Source organism: Sapajus apella, unplaced genomic scaffold, assembly GCF_009761245.1.
Source record: "Sapajus apella isolate SASKATOON/1434 unplaced genomic scaffold, GSC_monkey_1.0 scaffold94, whole genome shotgun sequence".
Classification (NCBI taxonomy): domain Eukaryota; kingdom Metazoa; phylum Chordata; class Mammalia; order Primates; family Cebidae; genus Sapajus; species Sapajus apella.
In genome coordinates this window covers 211,611-222,220 of record NW_022437034.1, presented here as the reverse complement: position 1 = coordinate 222,220, position 10,610 = coordinate 211,611, and the positions used below count along the sequence as shown (strand labels likewise).

Genomic DNA, 10,610 nt, shown 5'->3' with positions numbered 1-10,610 from the left:
TTTTTTTTTTTTTTTTTTAAAAGACAGGGTCTTACTCTGTTGCCCAGGCTAGATAGTGTTAATGGCACAATCTAGACTCACTTCAACCTCTGTTTCGCGGGTTCAAGTGATTTTCCTGCCTCAGCCTTCCAGGTAGCTAGGTTTACAGGTGCCTGCCACCAGGTCTGGCTAATATTTTTGTATTTTTAGTAGAGACAGGGTTTTACCATGTTGGCCAGGCTGGTCTTGAACTCCTGACCTCAGGTGATTCACCCGCTTTGGCCTCCCACAGTGCTAGGATTACAGGTGTGAGCCACCGTGCCCAGCCTGGGAATCACTTTCGACTAATCTCAGGAAGGACAGAATGCCATCCTTATCTGCTTTCAGAATAACCACTAAGAGCTTAGTAACATTAAAATACATTAAAAACACCAGTTAGATTTTAAAACTATGAAAATGTTAAAAGTACAAAATTTCTCACCTTCTTGAGAACAGTGTGGATTTCATCCATTACTGTAGATAAGTTTCTGATTGTCTTATTCAGTTGGTTTTCAAATTGTAAATTCATGTTTTCTGAAATCTTTAAGTTTTCTTGTAACTGACTAAGGTCCTTTTTAACTTCTCTGAGTTCACCAGAGAGGCTTTTGTTGGAATTCTCCAAATTTAATATGGTTTTTTCATCTTCCTCTGTTTAAAAAAATCCAAAAATTAATACTTAAAGCTCCTTAAAATTTCCAATTTAACTTTGAAGTTAAAATATTTAAGCTGTGAAAATAAAAAGCTGATAAATTCCATAAAATGGCAATATTTCTCAATTTCATTAGTCATAAGGCACATTGAAATATTAATTTCATTTATTTATTTATTTATTTTTGAGACCGAGTCTAACTCTGTTGCACAGGCTTGAGTGAAGTGGCACGATCTCGGCTCACTGCAACCTCTGCCTCCCGTGTTCAAGTGATTCTTCTGCCTCAGCCTCCCGCATAGCTTGGACTATAGGAACATGGCACTGCACCCAGGTAATTTTTGTGTTTTTAGTAAAGACAGGGTTTCACCATGTTGGTCAGGATGGTCTCAAACTTCTGACCTCGGGCAATCCGCCCACCTCGACCTCTAAAAGTGATGCTATTACAGGTGTGAGCCACCGTGCCTGGCCTGTTTCATTCAAATTAATTAATTTTTTTTTTTTTTGAGACGGAGTTTCACTCTTGTTACCCAGGCTGGAGTGCAATGGCGCGATCTCGGCTCACCGCAACCTCCGCCTCCTGGGTTCAGGCAATTCTCCTGCCTCAGCCTCCTGAGTAGCTGGGATTACAGGCACACGCCACCATGCCCAGCTAATGTTTTGTATTTTTAGTAGAGACGGGGTTTCACCATTTTGACCAGGACGGTCTCGATCTCTTTACCTTGTGATCTACCCACCTTCAAATTAATTTTTAACTCATATTATTTCAAAATCTGTGTTCTATTTTTAGATGACTGTATAAATTAGAGAACACAGACTGGTAAAAACTGAAACTAGAAGATGATTAAAAGGATGCAACAGAATAACAATGAACCTGAGAAGAATGCACACCAAGACCTAAGATTCAGATAAAGCTAAGCAATTTTATAACATGAACCAGAAATAAAAAGTAAAGTTTCTGGCAGGGTGCAGTGGCTCATGCCTGTAATGCTCGCACTATAGGAGGCCAAGGCAGGTGATCACTTGAGGTCAGGACTTTGAGACTGGCCTGGCCAACAGGGCAAAACCCCATCTCTACTAAAACTACAAAAAAATAACTAGGCCTGGTGGCACAAGCCTATAATCTCAGCTACTTGGGAGGCTGAGGTGGGAGAATCACTTGGACCCTGGAGGCAGTAGCTGCAGTAAGCTGAGATGTTCCACTGCACTCCAGCCTGGGGACAGAGTGAGGCCCTGTCTCAAAATACATAAAAAATTTAAAAAGCAAAGTTCCTTACAACCTCGATGAAAATATGTGGTATACGTATGCAAATGTGTATATAAGCATGTACGTGTATGTACATACATAAATATGTACATAACCCAGCATGGTGCTTAAAGTATGAAGATATCCAATGCTGACCCTTACCTGTTTTTTCTTCCAGTAACTGCAGCTTCTGTTCTACTTCAGCTCTTACTTTTTCGCTCTTTTCTAATTTTTGCAAGAGGCTTCCTACATCTACCATTGCACCATTGTACACGATGAGGCCAACATTTTGTTCCACATCCTTTGATTCCTGCTTTACTGTTGGTGTTGGAAGTAATAATCTGTTTCCTATAATATAAAATATACCACATTTTAGTAAGTTATTTTTCTTCTTTAATTACTAGTATATTTATCGAAAAGTAAAATCTTAAAATAATATGTTCATACCTAGCATATCTTCCTGCAATGACTCAGACTCTTCATGGTTTTCATCATCTTTTGAGGTGTCTGTTAATTTCCGGTAAAAGCAAGATTCACGGAGCACTACTTTATTAAGAAGCTTCTTTACCTGTAATGCAAGCAAGTCAACAAAATAAAGAGATGAAAATACATTTTTGATTCTCTTAGAACAGCTATGTTGTAATTTTTGCTTTTTTTTTTTTTTTTTTGAGATGGAGTCTTGCTCTATTGCCCAGGCTGGAGTGCAGTGGTGCGATCCCAGCCCATTACAACCTCCACCTCCTGGATTCAAGTAATTCTCCCGCCTCAGCCGCCAGAGTAGCTGGGATTACAGGCACCCACCATCATGCCCAGCTAATTTTTGTATTTTTTTGTAGAGACAGGGGTGGACAGGCTGGTCTTGAACTGCTGACCTCAGGTGATCCACCTGTCTTGGTCTCCCAAAGTGTTGGGATAACAGGTGTGAGCCACCATGCCCGGCTGTAATTTTCACTTATGATGGATATCTATGGAACTGAGTAAGATCCAAGTTACTTTTGAAAAATTGTTAAAAAGTATAACATTGATAAAAATATATGCACAGGAATGTTTATTACAGCATAGTTGGTAAATCCAAGAAATGAAAACCACCAGCAACAGAGACCAGGTAGGTCAATTATGGTACATGTATATAATGGGTACTATGTAGCTATAAACAAAGCTATAAAAAGAATGAGGCAGGTCTCTATTTTCACAGTAGACTGTCTATAGTATACTGTGGAATATAAAAAAAAAAAAAAAAAAGCCAATCAAAATGATTCCATGTTTTGTTTATAAAAATGGAACTGAACTGATTACGAAAAGATCTAGAATTTTATATATTTTTAGTCCTAAGGAACAGAAACAGACGGAGAGGGAGAGGGGAAGTATTTAAAATTGGCTTGTGTTATATTGCTTTATTATTATACTTTTTAGACGCAGTCTCATACAGTCACCCAGGCTGCAGTGCAGTGGCGTGATCTCGGCTCACTGCAACATCCACCTCCTGGGTTCAAGTGATTCTTCTGTCTCAGCTTCCCAAGTAGCTGGTATTACAGGCGCATGCCACCACACTTGGCTAATTTTTGTATTTTTAGTAGAGATGGAATTTCGCCATGTTGGCCAAACTGGAACTCCTGGCCTCAAGTGATCTGCCCGCCTTGGCCTCTCAAACTGCTGGGTTTATAGGTGTGAGCCACCACGCCTGGCTATTACATTGCTTTAATATATCAAAAAGTCAGTAGAGGTTCTATTAACTTTTCATTGGAAAAAGTTACTTTTTGAAAAGTTACTAAAAACGTTTTCATTTTAAATATTTATAAGACAGATTACCTGAGCCCGAGAAAGATGTAGTCCAAGAGTATAAAGTATTTCTTCCAAATCCTTTTCAAGAAGGTAACCACAATGACTTTGATCAAAATAAACAAAAGCCATTAACAGATCTCTGTTAATTGTGATCATTTGAGTCTTTTCTTTTTCCTAGGAAAATGCAGAAGTAGAAGACATATATTCAATTTTTTCTTTTTTTGAGATGGAGTTTCGCTCTTGTTGTCCAGGCTAGAGTGCAATGGCATGATCCTGGCTCACTGCGATCTTCCTCTCCCAGGTTCAAATGATTCACATCCTGCGTCAGCCTCCAGAGTAACTGGGATTACAGGCATGCGCCACCATGCCCGGCTAATTTTATATTTTTAGTAGAGACAGGGTTTCACCATGTTGGTCGGGCTGGTCCCGAACTGCTGACCTCAGGTGATCTGCCTGCCTCTGCCTCCCAAAGTGCTGGAATTACAGGTGTGAGCCACCACGCCCAGCACAGTATTCAAATTTTTTACCCCCTGAAAAGTGAGAAATGGAGACTGCATATAACAGCGATAATCTAATAAGATATTTGCCTCGTCCTAAATAAAATGAGTTAGTTTGGTATATGAATGTGAGAGAAAGGAATCAGACATACTATTTATCTGACACAGCCACAAACACAAAAAACAAATGGCAAAAATTTTACTTAGTGGTAATATAGATGTATAGGACTAATAAACTTCACAACTGTGTTATATTTAGATGATGTAAGACATCCCCATATTATAAAGAATACAGTATTCAAATACCTTATCTTTAGAGGGCCTCTCCTTGCAGTATCTGTTGATATCTCTTTTGTCATCTCGTTTGGTCATTTCTTCCTCATCCCTATCTGTAAAAAACACATACAACAGTGGCAAAAGAAGTCATTAATACACATATTTTCAAATTGGGCACAGTGGCCCATGACTGTTATCTCAGCTACTCAGGAGGCCAAAGCAGGAGGATAACTTAAGACCAGGAGTTGGAGACTGAAGTGAGCTATGACTGCACCACTGCACTCCAGCCTGGGTGACAGATCAAGACCCTGTCTTTTAAACGACAAAAATATGAAGAAAAACCTCATGCTAAAACAGGCATGAACCTTGATAACAAGCTCAGTAAAAGAAGATAGTCACAAATAAATCACTTATTATGTGATTCCATTTATATGAAATATCCAGAATATCTACAAAAACAAAAAGCAGACTAATGGTTGCCTAGGACTGAAGAAGTTCAGGAGAGATGGCAAGTGAATTCTAATGAGTCTCTTTTGGGTTCTGGGTTTCTTTTGAGGGTGATAAAAATGTTCTAAAGTTAATTGTGGTGATGGCTGTACAACTCTGAATATATTAAAAGACCACTGACTCGTATACAGGCACAACCTGGGAGTTATTTTTTTTATTTTTATTTTTTGAGACGTAGTTTCGCTGTTGTTGCCCAGACTGGAGTGCAATGGCACGATCTCGGCTCACCGCAACCTCCGCCTCCTGGGTTCAAGCAATTCTCCTGCCTCAGCCTCCCGAGTAGCTGGGACTACAGGCACGCACCATCATGCCCAGCTAATTTTTGTATTTTTAGTAGAGACGGGGTTTCACCGTGTTGACCAGGATGGTCTCGATCTCTTGACCTCGTGATCCACCCACCTCGGCCTCCCAAAGTGCTGGGATTATAGGCGTGAGCCACCGCGCCCGGCCACAACTTGGGAGTTATTAAAGGCTCTGGTTCCAGACCACCCCAATAAAGCAAGTACTGCAATAAAGCTAGTCAACAAACACATTTTTTGGTTTTCCAGTGCACATAAAAGTTATGTTTACAGCCAGGCATGGTGGTTCATGCCTGTAATCCCAGCACTTTGAGAGGCCGAGGCAGGTAAAACACTTCGGCTCAGGAGTTTGAAACCAGCCAGTGTAACATGGCAAAACTCCATCTCTACAAAAAAATACAAAAATTAGCCAGGCATGGTAGCACACGCCTATAGTCTCAGTTGCTTGGAGGGCTAAGATGGGAGAATCACTTAAGCCTGGGATGTTGAGGCTTCAACGATCCATGTTCACGTTACTGTACTCTGGCCTGTCTCAAAAAAAAAGTTATGTTCATACTATACTCTAGTCTATTAAGTGTGCAATAGCATTACACCTAAAAAGAGTATACACATTAAAAGATACTTTATTGCTAAAAGCACTAACAATCACCCCAGCCTTTGGAAAGTGGTAAGCTTTTTGCAAGTAAAGGGTCTTGCCTTAGCCAGAGCAACATAATGAGACCCCCATCTCTACAAAAATACTGTAAAATTAGAGTTAATCGCTGGGCATGGTTTATAGCACACCTATAAACCCAGCACTTTGGGAGGCTGAGGCAGGTAGATCACTTGAGGTAACGAGTTCAAGACTAGCCTGGCCAACATGGTGAAACCCAGTATCTAGAAATACAAAAATTAGCTGTCTGTGGTGGCCTGTGCCTGTAGTCCCAGCTAGTTGGGAGGCTGAGGCTGGAGAATTACTTGAATCCGGGAGGCAGAGGTTGCAGAGAGCCACGATTGTGCCACTGTACTCCAGGCTGGGTGACAGAGCGAGACTGCTTATTTAACTAAGTTTACGTCATACTCTAAATCTAATACTCTGAATTATTTCAACAATGTTTACAACATCTTCACAGAAGTAAAATGTATCTCAAAAAAACACTTTCATGACTGGGTGCGGTGGCTCACGCTTATAATCTCAGCACTTTGGGAGGCCAAGGTGGGCGGATCACCTGAGGCCAGGAGTTCAAGACCTGCCTGGCCAACACGGTAAAACCCTGTCTCTACTAAAAATACAAAAAATTAGCTGGGCGTGATGGCAGTCGCCTGTAATCCCAGCTACTTGGGAGGCTAAGGCAGGAGAACCACTTGAACCCAGGAGGTGGAGGTTGCAGTGAGCCGAGATCACGCCATTGCACTGCAGCCTGGGTGACAAGAACAAAACTATATCAAAATAAAACAAAACACTTTCTCTGCTCATCCATAAGAAGCAAACAATCACCTGTTTAGTTTTATCCTGATATTGCAGCAGGTCCATCCCATCTTCAGGCTGCATTTGTGTTTGTTTTTTTTTTTTTTTTTTTTTTTTTGAGATAGAGTTTCCCTCGTTACCCAGGCTGGAGTGCTATGGCACAATCACAATGCAACCTCCACCACCCAGATTCAAGTGATTCTCCTGCCTCAGCCTCCCGAGTAGCTGGGATTACACACATGCGCCACTACGCCTAGCTAATTTTTTCTATTTTTAGTAGAGATGGGGTTTCTCCATGTTGGTCAGGCTGATCTTGAACTCCTGACCTCAGGTGATCCGTTGCCTCGGCCTCCCAAAGTGTTGGGATTACAGGCGTGAGCCACTGCACCCGGCTTCAGGCTGCATTTCTAATTTTAGTTCTTTTGCTCTTTCTACCACAGCTGCAGTTATTCCCTCTACTGAATTCTTGAACCCAACATAGTAAGACCCTGTCCCTAAAAATCAAAATAACTAAATTTAAAAAGGAAATGTTTTTCATAAAAAGTAGGACTTGAAAGCTGAGACCAGGCACAGTGGCTCATACCTGTAATCCTTGGGAGTCCAAGGTGCCAGATCACTTGAGGTCAGGAGTTCGAGACCAGCCTGGCCCACATGGTGAAACCCTGCTTCTACTAAAAATACAAAAATTAGCTAGGCATGGCGATGCATGCCTGTAATCCCAGCTACTTGGATGAGGTGGGAGGATCACTTGAGGCCAGGAGGTCCAAGGCTAGACTGGGCTGAGCCATGATCATGCCACTGCATTCCAGTCTGCATGACAGAGCGAGCCATCTTAAAAAAAAACTGGTGAGTTGAAATTACTTTTTGATCCAAGGGCTGCAGAACAGATGTTGCAGCCATGAAACATTAATCTCCTTTTACATCTCCATCAGAGCTCTGGGTGACTAGGTATGGTGTCAGTGAGAAGCAGTATTTTCCTAAGAATCTCTTCTGAGCAGTAGATCTCAACAGTGGGCCTAAAATATTTAGTAGAAACTTAGGTTACATGGTAAGAGTAAAAAAAAAAAAAAAAATCAGCCAAACATTGCTATAAGCAGTTGTGCTGTCATCCAGACTTTGTTGTTCAATTTCTAGAGCACAAGTACAATTGGTTTAGCATAATTCTTAAGGGGCTTAGGATTTTTGGAATGGTAAATAAATACTGGCTTCAGCTTAAAGTCACAAGCTCCATTAGCCCTAACAAGAGAGCCAACTTGGCCTTTGAAGCTGGGCAGTGACTGCTCCTCTCTAGCTATGAAAGTCTTAGATGGCATCTTCACCCAATGGAAGATGGCTGTTTGTCTCCATTGAAAATTTGTTTAGCATAGCCATTTTCATCAAGTATCTAAGCTTCAACATAGCACTTGCTGTTTCAATGTGCTTTAACTGTCCTCGCCGCCCCAAGTCAGGGTCTTGCTCTGTCAACCAGGCTTGAGTACAGTGGCATACTCATAGTTACTGCAGCCTTAAATGCCTGGGCTTAAGCAATCTTCCCACCTCAGCATCTACCTTGTACTTTACCTTATGGAGATGGTTGCTTTCCTTAAACCTCATTAACTCACCACTGATAGCCTCAAACATTTCTCCACAGCTTCTTCACCTCTCTTAGCCTTCACAATATTCAAGAGTCAGGGCCTTGTTCAGAATTAGGCTTTGCCTTAAGGGAATGTTGTGGCTGGTGTGACCTATTCTGACACCTACAACTTTCTCCTTATAGCAGTAAAGCTGTTTTATTTTCTTACCATTTGCATGTTCGCTGGAGTTGCACTTAATTTCCTTCAAGAACTTTTCCTTTGCATTCACAATATAGCTAACTGATGAAAAAACCTAGCTTTTGGCCTATCTCAATTTTCAACATGCCTTCTTCACTCACCTTTACTATTTTGAAGTTCACTTGAACACTCGAAGGCCATTGTAGGTTTCTTTGTTATTACCATTATTATTTTTGAGACAGAGTCTTGCCCTGTTGCCCAGGCTGGAGTACAGTGGCACAATCATGACTCACTGCAGCCTCAACCTAGTGGGTTCAACAGATCCTCTAGTACCTCAGCCTCTAAAAGTAGCTGGGACCACAGTGCATGCTACTATACCCGGCCGCTAATTTTCTTTTATTGTAGAGATGGGGTATCACTATGTTGCTGATGCTGGTCTAAGTCCTGGCATAAAGTGATCCTACCTCTTTAGCTTCCCAAAGTGCTGGTATTACAGGCATGAGCCACCGAGCCCAGTCCAATGCTGCACAGGCTGGAGTGCAATGGTATGATCTCAGCTCACTGCAACATATGCCTCCCACGTTCAAGCAATTCTCCTGCCTCAGCCTCCTGAGTAGCTGAGATTACAGGTACCGACCACCATGCCTGGCTAATTTTTGTACTTAAGAGTAGAGGTGGGGTTTCACCATGTTGGCCGGGCTGGTCTTGAACTCCTGACCTCAGGTGATCGGCCTGCCTCGGCCTCTCAAAGTGCTGGGCTTACAGGCGTGAGTAACCGCGCCTGTAACTGGTCTAATTTCTTTTCTTTTTTTTGAGACAGTCTCACTCTGTCACCCAGGCTGGAGTACAGCGGCATGATCTCAGATCATTGCAATCTCCGCTTCGTTGGTTCAAGCGATTCTCATGCCCTCAGCCTCCTGAGTAGCTGGGTTTACAAGCGTGCACCACCACAACCAGCTATTTTTTTCTATTTTTAGTAGAGCTGGGTTTTCGCCATGTTGGCCAAGTTGGTCTCAAACTCCTGACCTCAAGTGATCCGCCCACCTTGGCCTCCCAAAGTGCTGGGATACCAGGCCTGAGCCACCATGCCTGGCACAATTGGCCTAATTTCAGTATTCTGTCTCAGGGAATAGGGAAGCCCAATAAGAGGGACAGAGACAGGGAAATGGCAGGTTGGTAGAGTGATCAGAACACAAATAATATTTATAATTAAGCTCATCATCTTCTATGGGCACAGCTCAAGGTGCCCCAAAACATGTATAATAGTAATATCAAGACCGGGTGCAGTGGCTCACGCCTGTAATCCCAGCACTTTGGGAGGCCAAGGTGGGTGGATCATGAGGTCAAGACATTGAGACCATCCTGGCCAACATGATCAAACCTCATCTCTACTAAAAATACAAAAATTAGCTGGGCGTGGTGTTGCATGCCTGTAATCCCAGCTACTCAGGAGGCCAAAGCAGGAGAACTGCTTGAACCTGGGAGTGGAGTGAGCTGAGATTGTGCCACTGCACTCCAGCCTGGAGACAGAACAAGACTCCATCTCAAAAATAAATAAAAAATAGTAGTATCAAAGATCACTGATCACAGATCACCAAAACAGAAATAATAATGAACAAGTTGAAAATACTGTTAAGAATTACCAAAATATGACAGAAAGACAAAGTGGAACATGCTGTTGGGAAAGCGGTGCTCATAGGCTTGCTGGGTGTAAGGCATTATCTGTGCAGCACAATAAATTTCAGTGCAAAAAAAACACAAAGCACACCTATACTTTAAAGGGCCTAATTGTATAGTATGTAAATTATATTTCCATAAAGGTGTTATTAAATAAAAAATTAAGCAAATGTTCTAATGGCTGGATGTGGTAGCTCATGCCTATAATCCCATCATTTTGGGAGGCCAATGGCCACTCTGGGAAGGAAGCAAGAGGATGGCTTAAGGCCAGGAGTTTGAGATCAGTCAGGGTGTGAGAATCGCTTGAATGCACAAGGTGGAGGTTACAAAAATACAAAAACATAGTTGAGTCCCCATCGCTATAAAAAATTCAAAAATTAGACAGGTGTGGTGGTACATGCCTGTAGTCTCCACTACTCAGGGAACTAAGGTGGGAGGATCACTTGAGCCCGGGAGTTCAAGGC

The 10,610-nt window shown here is 42.0% G+C and overlaps 1 protein-coding gene and 1 long non-coding RNA gene across 3 annotated transcripts in view; both read right to left on the bottom strand.

Annotated features, from left to right (window-relative positions):
* CCAR1 (cell division cycle and apoptosis regulator 1) overlaps positions 1-10,610 on the bottom strand; it is a 48,864-nt gene that overhangs the window by 1,678 nt on the left and 36,576 nt on the right. Inside the window, exons 15-19 of one of the 2 annotated variants that reach the window (XR_004262161.1) lie at positions 4,496-4,578; positions 3,720-3,866; positions 2,358-2,478; positions 2,078-2,258; positions 461-672 (exon numbers count right to left, since the gene is read on the bottom strand). Coding sequence is in view for 1 of the 2 variants with exons in the window: in XM_032256160.1 (XP_032112051.1) it covers positions 461-666; positions 2,073-2,258; positions 2,358-2,478; positions 3,720-3,866; positions 4,496-4,578 (743 nt within the window). In the remaining variant the exon portion in view is untranslated. Of the gene's footprint in view, positions 1-460; positions 673-2,072; positions 2,259-2,357; positions 2,479-3,719; positions 3,867-4,495; positions 4,579-10,610 lie in introns of both variants that reach the window. The other variant, XM_032256160.1, reaches the window with a different exon arrangement.
* Positions 5,020-5,579, bottom strand: LOC116535328. The gene is made up of 2 exons (XR_004262162.1): positions 5,428-5,579; positions 5,020-5,110 (listed from the first exon to the last, which is right to left on the bottom strand). It is a non-coding gene; the product is annotated as an uncharacterized LOC116535328 (long non-coding RNA).